Raw genomic sequence first — 17,691 nt, 5'->3', positions numbered from 1 at the left:
GTGGGCATGACAAAGGAGTTTCCAGTAAAAGTAGGGTTACATCAAGCGTCTGCGCTTAGTCCCTACCTCTTTGACCTGATTGTGGATGTGCTGGTGAAAGAGGTGAAGAAGGAAGCGCCGTGGAATATGATGTTTGCGGATGATGTGGTTCTTTGTGAGCAGAGCATCGACAGACTTGAGGAAAAGCTGGAGTTATTGGAGGAAGGCACTAGCAGAAAGAGGGATGAAAATTAGCAGGACACAGTCAGAATATTTAGCACTGAAGGATGTGCAGATGAGGCCCTGCAAGATCCAGGGTGATGAGCTGAAGTCGGTCTGCAAATTTAAATAGCTGGGGTCGTACACACAGAGGGACGGAGGACTGGAAAGCGAGATACAACACCGAATAAATTGCGGTTGGAACACCTGGAGGAAAATTAGAGGAGTGTTGTGTGACAAGAAGGTGAGCATTGAAAGGGAAAGTGTACAAGTCGGTGGTAAAGCCTGCTATGATATACGGGGCAGAGACATGGCCAATCACAGTAGCCCAGGAAAGGAATATGGAAGTGGCGGAAATGAGGATACTGAGGTGGATGTGTGGGGTAACAAGGAAGGACAGGATTAGAAATGAATTTGTTAGAGGAGCTGTGAAGGCGAGACCCATGGGGAAAAAGATACAAGAGAGCGGACTAAGGTGGTACGGACACTTACAGAGAAAAGGGGAAGAGTATATCGGAAACAGAGTTGGAGATAAAAAGATTGAAGGAGCGAGAAGGAGAGGAAGACCGGTGGAAGGATAAGATATCCGGGGACCTAAGGGTAAAGGGATGGAAGAAGGAAGAGGCAATGGATAGAGTACTATGCTAGAGGGCTATGCGTGAAGCGTTCAGTGAATTCGAAAGTAAAATTATATGTACCGACGTGATAGAAAATCCTAGGAAGTTCTGGTCTTACGTTAAATCAGTAAGTGGCTCGAAACAGCATATCCAGACACTCCGGGATGATGATGGCATTGAAACAGAGGATGACACGCGTCAAGCTGAAATACTAAATACCTTTTTCCAAAGCTGTTTCACAGAGGAAGACCGCACTGCAGTTCCTTCTCTAAATCCTCGCGCAAACGAAAAAATGGCTGACATTCGTCACAGGGTTATTTGGCAAGAGTGACAGCGTTACGGAGATGTTTAGCAAACGCAAGTGGCAGATTCTGCAAGAGAGGCGCTCTGCATCGCGGTGTAGCTTGCTCCCCAGGTTTCGAGAGGGTGCGTTTCTGGATGAGGTATCGAATATATTGCTTACCCCTACTTATACGCCCCGAGGAGATCACGAATGTAAAATTAGAGAGATTCGAGCGCGCACGGAGGCTTTCCGACAGTCGTTCTTCCCGCGAACCATACGCGACTGGAACAGAAAAGGGAGGTAATGACAGTGGCACGTAAAGTGCTCTCCGCTACACACCGTTGGGTGGCTTGCGGCGTATAAATGTAGATGTAGAAGTATCCAGAAGAGCAACGCCGACCCTACGTGACGTGGGACAGGGCGATGATAAAGAAGAAGAAGGTAAGGAATTTCTGTAAACGTGAAAGCTGGAGCCACCTGTTAGACTAAATAATAGCCAGGACTCAAGCGTCGTGTTACATATTCTGTTCCCATCCTCCCCCCCCCCTTCCCTCCTCCCCATGTGGACGTTCCTACTTTCTCCATAGTTAGAACATAGTTTTGCTGACGAATGTAGTTAAGGATGAATGAACAGCACATCCTGAACTGTCAATAGCAGGGAACGCCGCAGGCGAACGGAAGCAGCGGGGCGTCGCTGATGTAGCGGCGGCAGCAGTGACCGCAGCGACCCCCTGGGGGCGTCTGCGGCGAGGCGGTGGTGGCTTGCGGGGGTGGCAGCTGCTGCGGCTGCTCACCCGGAAGTCGATGCCCACGGTGGAGATGAAGCTGCCGCTGAGGAAGCGGCCGTCGCGGAAGCGCACCAGCAGGCACGTCTTACCCACGCCGGAGTCGCCCAGCAGCATCACCTGCAACGTCAACACGTGCGGCCTCACGCAGGCGGCTGCGCTCCTGTCACTAAGGCCCTGCAAAGTGCCGATCTGCATAACAAGTACATGAAGAAAATCACGCAGCACCGCAGTAAGAAATCTGATGAGTCGGGTGCATCCTGTAACACTACTTGGCTACTGCCGGGGTCCACGCAACTTTTTTTATTTAGATAAAAAATAGTCGGAAATGCACGAGGCATGGCTACAATGTGATAGCTAGCAGCATGCAACTTCCACTTCAATCTAATATATTTCTTGCTGACTTTGTAATGCTGCACACGTACAACTTTCTTGTTGCCTTGATAATGCTATACACGACAGTCAGTAGTCAGATGTTCTTCAGCACCTCGAAACACCAGACAGACACTGAGGAGACAAAACATTATGACCTCCTGCTTGACAGTGTTTTGCTCCATGTTTGGAAAGCACTACAGCAACGATAGTGCATGACGCTGAACAGACAAGCTGTTCGTAGTTTTTAAGAGGTATCTGACACAGATATCTACGCCCAGGTCACACAATTCTCGTAAATTACCGGCCAGTGGTTTGTAGGTGATGAGCACTTGCCCCGTAGAGCCCAGGATCTGTTCCATGGGGTTCAGGCCTAAAAATGATTCTGAGCACTACGGGACTCAACATCTGAGGTCATCTAGAACTTAGAACTACCTAAACCTAACTAACCTAAGGACATCACACACATCCAGGATTCGAACCCGAGACCGTAGCGGTCGCGCGGTTCCAGACTGAAGCGCCTAGAACCGTTCGGCCACACTGGCCTGCGTTCAGACCTACATCTGCGTCTACGTCTGCATACATACTCGTCAAGCTACCGTACGGTGTTTGGCGGACGTCACGCGCTGTACCACCGCTAGTCGTTTTCTTTCCTGTTCCACTCGCAGACAGCCGGTCGTGGTGGCCAAGCGGTTAAAGGCGCTACAGTCTGGAACCGCGCGGCCCTACGGTCGCAGGTTTCGAATCCTGCCTCGGGCATGGATGTGTGTGATGTCCTTAGGTTAGTTAGGTTTAAGTAGTTCTAAGTTATAGGGGACTGATGACCTTAGAAGTTAAGTCCCATAGTGCTCAGAGCCATTTGAACCACTCGCAGACAGAGCGAGGGGAAAACGACGGTCTGTATTCCTCCGTATGAGCGGTAATTTCTAGTATCTGAGCTTCGTGCTCGTTATGCGAGATGTATGTTGGCGCTTGTAGCATTATTCTGCAGTCGGCTTCAAACGGCTGTTCAAATGGTTGAAATGGCTCTTAGCACTATGGGACTTAACTTCTGAGGTCCTCAGTCCCCTAGAACTTAGAACTACGTAAACCTAACTAACCTAAGGACATTACACACATCCACGCCCGAGGCAGGATTCGAACCTACGACCGTAGCGATCGCGCGGTTCCAGACTGTAGCGCCTAGAACCGCTCGGCCACCCTGGCCGGCCCAAACGCCTGTTCTCTTAATTTACGCAATAATGTCCCTCGGAAAGAACGTCACCTTCCCTCCGGTGATACCCATTTGAGTTCCCGAAGCATCTCCGTAATACTTACACGTTGCTCGAACTCACTTAATTGGACATGGTGCGGATCCCAAACACTCGAGCAGCACGGAAGAATACGTAGAACTAACGTCCTGTACGTGGTGTTGTTTACAAATTAACCACACTTTCCAAAAATTCTCCCAGTAAACCGATGTTGACCATTCGCCAACCCTGCTACAGTTCTCACACGCTCGTTCCATTTCACATCGCTTTGCTACGTTACGCCCTGATATTTTAACGGAGTGGCTGTGTCAAGCGGGGCACTAAAAATGCTGTACCCGAACAGTACGGGTTTGTTTTTACTACTCATCCGCATGAACTTGCATTTTTGTATATTGTACATCACAGCATCATGAACAAGCAACCGCAGATTGCTGCCCACCCTGTCCACCAGATCATTCATGATACAGAAAATAACACCGGACCTATCGCGCTTCTCTGGGACACTCCTGACGACATCCTTATCTCTGACGACCACTCGCCGTCGAGGTCTAGGTTCTATTACTTAAGAAGTCTTCGAGCCACCCATATATCTGGGAACCTATTTAGTGTGCTCGTACTTTCGTTAAACTGATGTGTAAGACATTACTATCACGCTCCTCGAACCACCACTGCACAGTTCTGGCCTTGGGGCACGGACAGTTATCCCTCTGGAAGACTCGTCGTCTGGAAGATGTCACGTATGTAAGGATGCAACTGGTCCGCAATTATATTCGTGTAGTCCACAGCTGCCATAGTACCTTCGATTTCTACCATAGGTCGCATGAAAGCCAAGGTGGATGTTCCCCATAGTACAAAATTTCCGCCAGTGATCTGCCTCCAGACCCGGTTCATGTTCGAGGAGCTGTTCGTCTGGATGACGGCGTACCAGAACACGACTATCGACCAGATGTACCAAGAAACGACCATGTGACGTTTTTTCATTGATCCTCTGTCCCGTTTTGAGGACTGCACTGCATTGTATTGCAGTCTTAATTAACGATCTCGTCGTCTGCTGCGCGGCCTAATATTCAACAATGAGCCCTGAACAATGTGCGCCGAAACACTTACGCCTGTAACAGCATAGTACGTCGCCTATCCCGCTTTACAAAGCGGACAAGCCTTCCATTTCCACGTTGAAATTACAATTAAATCAATACCATTAGTTTCTCACAGGCGCTGATATACACCAACGGGGACAGTTGAAAATGTGTGCCCCGACCGGGATCCGAACCCGGGATCTCCTGCTTACAAGGCAGACGCTCTTTCCATCTGAGCCACCGAGGGCACAGAGGATAGTGCGACCGCAGGGATTTATCTCTGGCACGCTCCCCGTGAGACGCACATTCTCAGCTTCTAGTCCACACACTACATTCGTAGTGCCCCTGCCATTATACCTACTACTCGTGGCAGACAATCCACCGAGAACAGATGCCGTCTTCATATCGTTAAGGCTAACCGGCTGATGACCTCCTTCAGTGCGGATGCACTGAACACCTATGGGACTCGGTGGACTGTCTGGAGCGAGTAATGGGTATAATGGCAGGGGCACTACGAATGTAGTGTATGGACTATAAGTTGAGAATGTGGGTCTCACGGGGAGCGTGCCTGAGATAAATCCCTGCAGTCGCACTATCCTCTATGCCCTCGGTGGCTCAGATGGATAGAGCGTCTGCCATGTCAACAGGAGATCCGGGTTCGAGCCCCGGTCTGGGCGCACATTTTCAACTGTCCCCGTTGGTGAATATCAACGCCTGTCAGAAGCTAATGGTATTGATGTAATTGTAATTTCATTCTAGAGAGCTGCACGGTCACCAATGGCATCTGTTCTTTCGGACATGTCCGAAAGAACAGATGCCATCTTCATATCTCCACGTTGTGTGAGAGACGCGGATGTTTCAACACCTTGTCGCGTACTTCTTGTTTCACCGTCCGTCAATCATTTTCCATAGGTGAGCACGTCTGTAGGATGCGAACAGCAGATCTGCTTTGCCGTTTCTGGGGTGGTCATTGATGGGCGACGGGGCCATGAGAATCTGCCTTAAAGTTGCTAATATCAGGGTATTCCGCATTTGCGGCCCGTGTCGTCGCTAGAATCTTTCCTCATACGTCTCTGCTGCGCCGATATACTTTCCTTGCAGTGACAGGTGGATGCAACGCCACCAGACGGCTTTCGGTCTGTCGTGAGCAGTGGTCATCATGTTTAGCGCATCAGTGTATCATTACAAGGGCGTGGAAAAGTAATTTCTGACATAGTACAGTGTGTTTAGCTTTCATAACAAAATGGAGTCTATGTCATATTCCTTCAGTCTAAAACATTCGCTCATTTCAAATGTCTCAAGAACATTACTGAAACCCATTCTAGAGTTCAGGAAGAAACAGGTGATGATATATGTCAAATGTCTGACTTCACCAAAGAATTTGGTGACCAACTTAGTAATCTGAAGACACTTAAATGTTCATATTCACTCCTGGATATTCATTTTGTGGTGGATGATTTTCAGAGTTCACTACTAATTATAATGATTTTATCTTTTTGTGCTGAATGGCTTACGAAGTTCACTACCATTATAATGGTTTCATTAACTATAGATTTAGAAAAAAAATTTGGAAATTTGTGGTAAGTTCTGTGGGAGCAAACTGCTGAGGTCATTACTTAATATAACTTAAACTAACTTACGCTAAGGACAACACACACACCCATGCCCGCGGAGGACTCGAACCTCCGACGAGGGGAACCGCGCAAACTGTGACAAGGATCCCCAGACCGTGTGGCTAGATTTAGAGGTATTCGAATGCATGAGGACGAATGACAAAGCACTGGAGAGAAACAGTTCTTCAACTGTTGAATTTGCAAAGAAGTGTCCAAAACGAAAGTGCCAACCAACAAAAGACCGTGACAAGAGACTGATCTGAATTTTGGGACCACTTCTGCGTGTGAATCACTGTACTTGATGTTTAATCTATTTCAATCTAAATATAGATCTGTAATAACTGAAGAACATTTTGTTGTACATCCACCACAAGCAGCGAAAATTTTTGTATTATTCAACTACTTCGACATTTAAGCCATCCTCTGGCAGACTCTAATGCCGAAACTAATTTGTGAATAATAAACATTTTAGCAGCTTGTGGAGGATTGACAGCAAAATATCTTTTATAAAATCTATGGAGCAAAACTTAAAGAGGATTTTAAGTAACGGGGAGAACTTCCAAGAGAACTTGTGCGTTTTGCTCTCTCCAACTGTAGATTTGAAGCTACTGGGAAACAGTTACCAACGGAGTTCAAAAAGCTAACAACTAAAATGAACACTCGAAAAAGAACATAACGAAACCAGCTTCTTCATTTTTGTTGTGTAAAGAAAGGTAGTTGAATGATGTAAGCTTTGGCACAAAATAAACGCTTTTTTATTAATGTTCATTAGAGCCATTAAGGCGGCTGAACCCTACCCGTGGGATATCCCACCCACAATGCTGTACGACATTAGTTTGATTAGTCTTTAAACAATGCAGTTGTCTTAGAATCAGTTCCATAAGTTTGTAGCTCCCGAAGGTAAGGTTAGTGGCCACCCGTTTATTATAGCCACGAGCTAGCGACGTGTACCACCTGGTAATTACAGCGCTGCCTCAACCACACTACTCCGTAGCGGTTTGTTTCCGCCTGGTCCTGAAATTTCAGGTGTCTTCCAAATCTGAAAATTCTTCAAGAGTTGAAATTTTTTATACATCGTAAGTAAGATGTATAAAGAAGAAAGATGGAGAAAAGAAATAGCAGGAAATACTGCACAAAAGTAAAAGAGTTTTCTGTAAAAAGAACAGAATACGAAAATCCAAATTGTGATTGAACGGGTGGTGAAAGGAGAAAAGGAGAGATGTGGTCCGTTGTTGCGATCTTGTCAGAGGACTGATGTGATGGATTCCACATCTACTTGAACCTGCTTACTGTAGTCTTCAGACGCTTCTGTTCTTTTTCTACCTGAAATGTTTGCTGTCCACGTTCCACTTACTTACAAGTCTATACCCTAGAAAAACATAATCACAAAAGAACATACGTCCAAATCTTTAAATTTATATTCGATGTTAACACGTCTCTATATTTCAGAAATACTTTTCTTGCAGTCCCAGTCTGCATTTTATGTCTTCTTTAGTACGGCCAAATCAGTTACACTACTGGCCATTAAACTTGCTCCATCAAGAAGAAATGCAGATGATAAACGGGTATTCATTGGAGAAATATATATTATACTAGAATTGACATGTGATTACATTTTCACGCAATTTGGGTGCATAGATCAGTACCCAGAACAACCACCTCTGGCCGTAATAAAGGGCATTGAGTCAAACAGAGCTTGGATGGCGTGTACAGGTACAGCTGCCCATGCAGCTTCAACACGATACCACAGTTCATCAAGAGTAGTGACTGGCGTATTGTGACGAGCCAGTTGCTCGGCCACAATTGACCAGACGTTTTCAATTGGTGAGAGATCTGGAGAATGTGATGGCCAGGGCAGCAGTCGAACATTTTCTGTATCCAGAAAGGCCCGTACAGGACCCGCAACTTGCGGTCGTGCATTATCCTGCTGAAAAGTAGGGTTTCGCAGGGATCGAATGAAGGGAAGAGCCACGGGTCGTAACACATCTGAAATGTAATGTCCACTGTTCAAAGTGCCGTCAAAGGGAACAAGAGGAGACCGAGACGTGTAACCAATGGCACCCCATAGCATCAGGCCGGGTGATACGCAAGTATGGCGATGACGAATGCCCGCTTCGAATGTGCGTTCACCGCGATGTCGCCAAACGCGGATGCGACCATCATGATGCTGTAAACTGTACCTGGATTCATCCAAAAAATGACGCTTTGCCATTCGCGCACCCAGGTTCATCGTTGAGTACACCGTCGCAGACGCTCCTGTCTGTGATGCAGCGTCAGGGGTAACCACAGCCATGGTCTCCGAGCTGATAGTCCAAGCTGCTGCAAACGTCCTCGAACTGTTCATGAGGATGGTTGTTGTCTTGCAAACGTCCCCATCTGTTGACTCAGGGATCGAGATGTGGCTGCACGAACCGTTACAGCCATGCGGGTAAGATGCCTGTCATCTCGATTGCTAGTGATACGAGGCCGTTTGGATCCAGCACGGCGTTCCGTATTACCCTCCTGAACCCACCGATTCCATATTCTGCTAACAGTCATTGGATCTCGACCTACGCGAGAAGCAATGTCGCGATACGATAAACCGCAATCGCGATAGGCTACAATCCGACCTTTATCAAAGTCAGAAACGTGATGGTACGCATTTCTCCTCCTTACACGAGGCATCACAACAACGTTTACCTGGCAACGCCGGTCAACTGCTGTTTATGTATGAGAAATCGGTTGGAAACTTTCCTCATGTCTTCACGTTGTAGGTGTCGCCACCGGCGCCAACCTTGTGTGAATGCTCTGAAAAGCTAATCATTTGCATATTACAGCATCTTCTTCCTGTCGGTTAAATTTCGCGTCTGTAGCACATCATCTTCGTGGTGTAGCAATTTTAATGGTCAGTAGTGTATTTTGCTGCCTAAGTTGCAAAATTCGTCTCATTTTCTAATTTGATTTCCTCAGCGTCGCCTGATTCAATTTGGCTATATTCCATAGACTTGTTTTACTTTTATTTATATTCATCTTATAGCCTCATTTCAAGACAGTGTCCGTTCTGTTCAACTGATATTCCAAGTGCTTTACTGTCTTGCACGGAGTTACAACGTCATCGGCAAAGGTCAAAGATTTTATTTGTTCTCTTGAACTCTAATTGGCTTATTATCGTTCTCCTTAGCTGCTTTTATTACTTGATCATTGTGCAGATTGAATTATAGCCGATACTGGCTACTACACTGTCTCAGCCGTCCTCAGCTTCTGCTTCCCTCTCATGTTTTCCGACTCGTAATTGAAGTCTCTCATGTATACGAGATATGGATAAACTTTTGCTCCGTGTATTTTATCCTCAGTATCTTCAGGATTTCAAAGAGTGTATTGAAGTCAACGAAGCCAAATCTTATTCTAAGTCTACAAATGTTATAAACATTCTTCGACGTTTATTCTAAGGTAAGTTGTGGCGTCAGTATTGCCTCGCGAGTTCCTACATTTCTCCAGAGCCTAAACTGATCTGACTTAGATATGAAGAGGATAGGTGTCGAGTAACATGAATGAATAACTGCATGAAACTATTCCGAGGGGGCGATGATCTCAATAACAAAAAATTCGAGCACTATGTGCATGTTCTATCAAATGGCAGATTGTGAGCTAAGAATGTAAGCAACTGACAACTCTAAATTGGCAACAATCAATATTGAGCATACTACGAGAGTTAGGAAAGTTTACATGTCCATACACATCGCGCTCAGTAGAAAGGGAAGGAACGAAGACTAGTGTCTAACGTCCCGTCGAACCAGAGAAGTTTGAACGACGTAGGACAGCTAGAAAATCTGAAAAGGGAAATGCAAAAACTTAGTGTTGTGTACATAGTTCCGCGTAGTCAGAGCGTACACAACTTGCCAACTAGAGCGCGCCCCGCTAAGCACAACAGCGCAGGCGCAGCGCTCGTCTGTCTCCACACTACGAGATTGCTGCTAACGTAGAACCTTTTCTCCTCGCGGATCACACTCGCGCAGTGATACCTGAACGTTCGAGGTATTATAACGAGTGTACAGACCTCCGATTACTCAGTCTGCATCAGTCTGCATTAGTCTATAGTCAAGTTTCAGTCTGCGCCTAATAAGATTACCATATTCCTGTACATAGCCATGAAGATAAATGAATAGACACTTTGTCAAGTATCAGAGATATGTGAGAATAAGATTACGTACCAAGACCAAAGGAACTTCAGACTGTCTATTGTAAACAGCATCCAGAATCAAGTTACGTAATTTCTATATTTTTTATTATTTTAATAAATGTGTGAGAAAATTAATCAAGTTCTGTTTAAAGTTGGTCACCGTCAATCCGCTACTCTAAGCGTGCAAGTGGCATTTCTATCGTCTGACCTAACGGCAGAAGATAAACACGCCACGATAAGACCACGAGACATATTGCTGACACTCGCCTACTTCGTTAGAGCGACAAGTCAAATAATCTGATGGTGTGTGTATCGAAGGTCTTACAGTACGCACATTACACTTAGTCTAGATGCAGTGGCCATCAATGACCTGAATCGGAGAGAAGATAAGGATTTTCGGCCAGACGAATATAGGGTAATATCAACAGTAGTAGAAAATGGTGTAACGTGAGTAGGATCCGTTACGATTAGTGTGGTAGGGCAGAGAGTGAGTTACTATGAACAGTTCAGTGACAGTGTTGTTCTTAACAGATTCAGCAAATAAACGCCGACAACAGTAGTTCAGGTATACATGCCAACATCGCAAGAAGAACGTGAAGAGAGAGATAAAGTATACGAGGATATTGAACGGGTAATTCAGTACATAAAGGGAGATGAAAATCTAATAATCACGAAGAACTGAAATGCGGTTATAAAGAAAGGAATAGAAGAAAAGGTTAAGGGAGAATATAGGCTCGGTAGTACGAAGGAGACGAAAGGGAGAATATTTGAATTCTGCAACAGATTTCAGTTAATGATAGCAAATACACTGTTCGAGAACCACAAGAGGTTGAGTTACACTTGGAAAAGGCCTGGACATACTGGAAGATTCCAACTGTATTACATCATGATCAGACGGAGATTCCGAATACAGAAACTGGATTGTAAGGTGTACCCAGGAACATATATACTCTGATCACAATTTAGTAATGAAGAAGAGTAGACTGAAATTTAACAGACTCGTACGCAGAATCACTGTAAAAGGACAAGGGACACTGAATTACTGACTAACGACGAGATGTGTTTGAAGTTCGCTATATATGTGGATGCTCCATAAGGAATATGACAGTACGCAGTGCAGTTGAAGAAAATTGTGAAGGTATAGAGTAAGAAATGATCGTCGGTAGGCCTGATTCAGCACATATGAAAGGGAAAACCATCTTCGGTGAAATTAAAATCAAGAGCGGCAACATTAAGAGTGCAATGAGGATTCGACTGTTAAACTCAGAGGAGAGAGCGGATAGTTGGAAAGAGTACACAGAAGATTTCTATGATGGGGAGAGCTTGTCTGACAATGTGATAGAAGAAGGCGTTGGTGTCGATAAGGAAGAAATAGGGATCCAGCACTAGAGTAAGAATTTATAAGAGCTTTGGGAGACTTCAGATTTAATGAGGCAAAAGGGGTAGATAAGATTTCGTCGGAATTTCTAAAATAATTGCTGGAAGCGGCAACCGAATGACTGTTCACGCTGGTGTGCAGAATGTACGAGACTGGCGACATACCATAAGACTTTCAGAAAAGTATCTTCCATGCAATTCTGAAGATAGAAAGGGCAGATAACTGCGAGATCTATCGTACATTCGCTTAGCAACTCGTGCGCTCACATTGGTGACAACAATAATATACAGAAAATTGGAAAAAAAATTGAGGAACTGTTAGAAGACGGTCCGTTTGGCTTTAGAGAAGGGGTAAGAGCACGATAGAGGCAGTTCTGACTTTGCGCTTGGCGATGCAAGCAAGACCCAAGAAAAATCGAGACACTTTCATAGGATTTGTCGACCTGAAAAAATAATTGGAAACAGTAAGATGATATAAGATGTTCGAAGGCGTAGACTGTGGGAAAAGACGAGCAATATAAAATATGTACAAGAACCGAAAATGAACAATAAGAGTGAAAACCCAAGAACGAAGTACTCGGATTAAAAAGGGGGTAAGACGGGATGCAGGCTTTCGCCCCTACTGTTCGGTCTGTACATCAAGGGGGTAAGAGGGGGATGCAGTCTGTCGCCCCTACTGTTCGGTCTGCACATCGAAGAAGCAATGCAGGAAACAAAAGAAAAGTTCAGGAGTGGGATAAAAATTCTGCGTGAGAGGATATCGACGATATGATTCATTAATAATATTGCTGTTCTCAGTGAAAGTGAAGAAGAATTACTAGATCTGCAGGATAGAACGAACATTCTAACGAGCAAAGAAAATGAATTGCGAGTATACCGAAAAAGATCAAAGTAATGAGAAGCAGAGGAAATGAGAATAGCGAGAAACTTAACATGAAAGATGATGCTCACGCTGCAGATCAAATTAATGAATTCTGCTACGTTGGAAGCAAAATAACCCGTGACGGATGTGACTAGGAGAGCATAAAAAGCAAACTAACACAGGCAAACAAGGCATTCCTAGTCAAAAGAAGTCTACTAGTAAAAAAAAATTGACCTTAATTTGAGAACGAAAATTTTGAGGATGTACAGTATTGTACGGTAGTGAATCATGGATAGTTGGAAAGCCAGAACAGAAGAGAATAGAAGCGTTTGAGATCTGATGCTGCAGAAGAATGTTGAAAATTAGTTGGACTGAATGAGGAAGTTCACAGAATCGGCAAAGGAAGGAGCTTATGGAAAACAGTGACAAGGAGAATGGATCAGATGAAAAAAGGAAACAGGACAGATCAAAACAACTATCGCGGGATAATCTTACTGAACGGAGGAGCGAAATTTTACTCCTAAACAATCTGAGCAAGAATCGGAAAAAAACAGCAGGGATTCTCTTCGAAAGATTTCTGATTTTGTTTATAGACGTACACTGTCTAGACGTACACTGTCGTACACTGTCTAGAATAATGAAAAGTAACGCAGTCAACCACCCACTTATCATTGTCAGCCTCAGCAAAAGCAATGTATTAATTTGGTTTCGTCTTTCAAAACTGTGATGCTCACTTATTATTGTAAAATAATATCTAAATGTTACTTCATGTGATTGTCCGTTATTCTGTCTTAATTTTTAAATGTTTTCAATTTTTCCCCTGGGGCTTTCACCAGCGTAATATCCTTTACTGTTAACTGTGTATGTCTACTCTTCATAGATCTGAAGATTGTCTTTGAAGAACTGAAGCAGTGAAACTGCTCATTAACTGCTTTTTTATATTGCGGTTGAGACAAGTATGTAACGAAATATAGAATCAGAAGAATTTACAGATATGCTTTATCGGACCGTTAAAATCGAATCATCGGCTATAACTCTCCAAATCTAGTTAACCATAATTTTGTATTACGTTCTTGTATTAATCTACTTAATTCAAAATAAATTTCTGCAGGTATATTACAAACATAACCTGCCACAGACATTTCAATGATTTTTACCGTTTTTATTTCAATTCTAGAGAAATGTCCAGCTTGTCAGAGATAATCACTAGCTATTAAAATCAAGATAAAGCGTAATATAAGGTTTTAAATAAAAAGTCATTGGTAAATACGGAAGGAATCAACCTTAATGTTGTGAGAATAAAAAAATATGATGTGGGTGCTGCCATGTGTTAACTTTGTGAAGAACATAATATAATGATGAGACTGACGCTGTGTATCGATGATCAAAGTAGAAATGAAGGTATTGTACATGCCATTTGTTATTCGTCTTTGATATAGCTGTCTGCTGGATGCTCTACATTTTCCTTTGTCCTGTGCCTCTTCTGCAGGTAACTTCGTCCATTTGTAATGTCACCCAAGTCCTTTTCTAACTCTCTTCCCAGGAATATTTCCGGGAATAGCAGACAATTAGATCCCACATGTGTCCCTGTCAAGATGGTTTCTATTAGCTCTTTTTCCTCATCTGATCTAAGAAGGACCTCTTCATCCATCATTCTGTCAGTCTATTTCACTTTTAGTATTTTACTGCACAATTCCGTTACAAAACTATCCGTATAAATTCCTTTTTTCCTTCTGACTGTGCACGATTCGCTGCCATGCACTACACTCTAAACAAAACTCTTGGCGTACCTCTCTCTCAATTCGAACGGAATTCTTTATAATGTAAACAGATGTTTCATCTCCCGAAAAACTCTTTTTTATTCATAGATATTCTACTTCTCACTTACTCCAGACGTCTTCCAGTTAATGTCACCAAACTTCCAGTACCTAAAAGATCTTACTTGTTTCAAAGTCTTTTCTTCCAGTAATATTTTTGACGGCTCGTTTCAAAGTGATATTTTGACGGACGGTCTGTTGATTTACACCACTTTGGTCTTTCCTACATTTATCCTTAGTCTGTGCTCTTTTCTCACTTCTAAAATCCTCTCCATCCTAAATTGTAGTTTTTTCCCCGATTCAGCCAAAACTGCCTAATCATCACCATACTTCATTGTCGTTATCCTCTTTTCTCCGATTATTATTCCTCTTGCTTTTACTGACGCTTTGTATGTCAGTTTCTAAGGATAAATTCTGAAAAGTGCTGTTGGTAAAGAAAACCCTTGTTTAATAATTCTCACAATATCTGCCTCATCCGTTTCCTCACTGCCAATCCTAGATACAAGTTTCTGTCTTGTGTGGAGTTTCTCTAAGATTTTCTGTTCGCTCAGTCCACATTACCATCTTTTAGTCCGCAGCTCGTGGTCGTGCCGTAGCGTTCTCGCTTCCCGCGCCCGGGTTCCCGCGTTCGATTCCCGGCGGGGTCAGGGATTTTCTCTGCCTCGTGATGACTGGGTGTTGTGTGATGTCCTTAGGTTAGTTAGGTTTAAGTAGTTCTAAGTTCTAGGGGACTGATGACCATAGATGTTAAGTCCCATAGTGCTCAGAGCCATTTTAACCAACCATCTTTCATGGACATTAAGAAATTCGCAGGTAAATGGTCGAATTTCAGTGTCCAACGGGCACAATATTTCGGCAAGCGACCAGGCGCTTATGAACTGAATGCCTAGGAGCTAGCTCGGCACTTGTATCTCGTCCCCCTCCCTCCGACCTGCCCCATCGTGCTCGATCCGCAGACAGGAGCGGACGCACGTCCATCATCTCCTCCCTCCCTCCTGCTGCCGACTCGTCACTCGGTCCACGGTTAGTGCCATGGGACACATGCTGGCTGCGTCTCTGCTGTTGCACCGTCTGTCCTCGGCATCAATTTGTTGTGCGATACGCGTGGTGGTGTCATCTCCGCAGTTGCTCCCACAACAAACTGACGTCGGAGGCAGGCGTAGCGACAGCGGAAACACCGCCAGCACGAGACCTCGGCGTGAACCGCAGACAGCTCGGCGGGTCGGCGTGATGGACTGAATGGTAAGAAGGATAGGAAGGAGGGGGGAGGGGTGGGGATGAAATGCTGGTCGCTCGTCCACTCCCAGTCGCGGCCCACGCACGCAGCGGAGGTCGGAGGGAGGGAATAGATGAAAGTGCCGCAGTTCACCAGTATACCTAATGACGGCAATTGGGTCACTTGCCGAAATATTATTCCCACTGGAATGCGACATCAGGCCGTTCACAAGTGAACTTTTTCGTCATGAATTACGCCAGGAGAAGCTGAAGAACCACATTTTTCAACGTCTACTCGAGGACACTCTAGTACACACTGTCAAACGCCTATTCCCAGTTAGATTCGTTAGTATCACGAGTACCTATTCCTTTCCTGATCCTCTGCCATGTTTTCTTCAACTTTTCTTCGTAATATTCTGAGTGGAAGATTGCACATGAACTTTAAAATATGGAAAACGAAATTACTCCCTTTAATCTTCACATTCTTTAGTGTTATATTTCTTTGGCGGAGGAACAAGAATAGTATTAACTGCACTGGTGTCCGAAATTAAAGCAACAAACGGAAATTTTGCAAGCCTGCGTTTCTTTTGCCGCAGAACAGTACAAACACATGTAGTAAAATAGAAACAATGTAAAGAATACAGAACGCAAACAGTTGCAATGTGCATAAAGGTAGACAAAAACTTTCTTCGTTTTTTCAACTTAACAGATTTGCACACACATTCTGCCAACTTGCTAATGAGCTCAGTATAGGATGTTACCGCCTCTGGCTGCAATACAAGCCAGACAACGATGGGGCATGCAGCGAATGATGCCATCAATCTCATGGTTGAGGCAATAACACCCATTCTTCCTGCACAGCTGCTCCGAAGTCTTGGAAAGTGGTTGGTCAATGCTTATGTGATGCAGCACGTCTCCCTAGTGCATCCCCCACATGCTCTATGGTATTCAAATTGTGAGAGCGAGCAGGCCACGCCATGCGTGCAGTATCTTCTGTTTCCAAGAAAACGTCAATCATCCGAACTCTATGAGGCCGAGCATTATCGTCCATCAAGTCTAGGCTCACAGCATCTCGCAACAACCGTACATGAGGTCCCAATATCTCATCACAAAACCTGACAGCAGTTGAACCTTCCAGGTTCACCCGTACAATTTCATGAACAGGTATGAGAGTGGTCAACATACTCCCTGCCCACACAATTAGGGATGCTCCTCGATATCGGTCTCTTTCCACAGTGTTTTGGTCCAGAAGTCGTGTTCCACGTTCCCTCCACACGCAAATCTCTCGGGAATCACTCTCCAGATCGTACTGGGACTCACCCGTGAAAATAACATTGGCCTATTGTTCGACAGTCCAACTGGCATGTTGATGATTCCTCTCTAGACGTTTCCTTCTGGGAAGACACGTCAGAGGTAGACATACACATAGTCTCCGACAATAAAGGCCACTCTGCTGAAGCCTTCTGTACAACCTCTGCCTCGATAAAACACATCCAGTGCATGCCGCGAGGTGAGATGCCAGGTGCCGTGCAGTACCAAGGCGGTACCGTGGTGCCCCTACAGCCAAATTACGGTCCTCCCTTTCTGGTGTCATGGGTGTCGGGCCCTGACCTGGTCTTCGGGATACAGTTTCTGTCTCTAATAGCTGTCGCCACGTCCGAGAAACAACAGAACGATTGAAACTTCCTGGCAGATTAAAACTGTGTGCCCGATCGAGACTCGAACTCGGGACCTTTGCCTTTCGCTGGGATTGGAAGGTAGGACACGAGGTACTGGCAGAAGTAGGGCTGTGAGGATGGGGCGTGAGTCGTGCTTGGGTAGCTCAGTTGGAAGAGCACTTGCCCGCGAAAGGCAAAGGTCACGTGTTTGAGTCTCGGTGCGGCACACAGTTTTAATCTGCCAGGAAGTTTCATATCAGCGCACACTCCGCTGCAGAGAGAAAATCTCATTCTGGAACAGAGCGATTCACATTAAGCCATCGCACAACATCAGTTCGCGACTGTTCTGCTTCCATTCCTTCTATGGCTCTCCACCGCAGAGAGCCTTGTAGGCGTCTTCTCTGCACGA

The 17,691-nt window shown here is 44.8% G+C and overlaps 1 protein-coding gene and 1 non-coding gene across 3 annotated transcripts in view; both read right to left on the bottom strand.

Moving 5' to 3' along the window:
* The window catches only part of LOC124563196 (ras-related protein Rab-37-like), a 334,349-nt gene that overhangs the window by 69,974 nt on the left and 246,684 nt on the right, over window positions 1-17,691 (bottom strand). Inside the window, exon 3 of one of the 2 annotated variants that reach the window (XM_047130964.1) lies at window positions 1,893-2,003. The exons of the other annotated variant lie outside the window; for it this stretch is intronic. Within the exon in view, the coding sequence (XP_046986920.1) occupies window positions 1,893-2,003 (111 nt within the window). The remainder of the gene's footprint in view (window positions 1-1,892; window positions 2,004-17,691) is intronic. 2 annotated transcript variants of the gene reach the window in all.
* Window positions 4,755-4,829, bottom strand: Trnat-ugu. The gene has a single exon. It is a non-coding gene; the product is annotated as a tRNA-Thr (tRNA).

Source organism: Schistocerca americana, chromosome 1 (genome assembly GCF_021461395.2).
Source record: "Schistocerca americana isolate TAMUIC-IGC-003095 chromosome 1, iqSchAmer2.1, whole genome shotgun sequence".
Taxonomy (NCBI): Eukaryota; Metazoa; Arthropoda; class Insecta; order Orthoptera; family Acrididae; genus Schistocerca; species Schistocerca americana.
The sequence above is the reverse complement of the archived record's forward strand: the minus strand, read 5'-3'. Positions and strand labels throughout refer to the sequence as shown.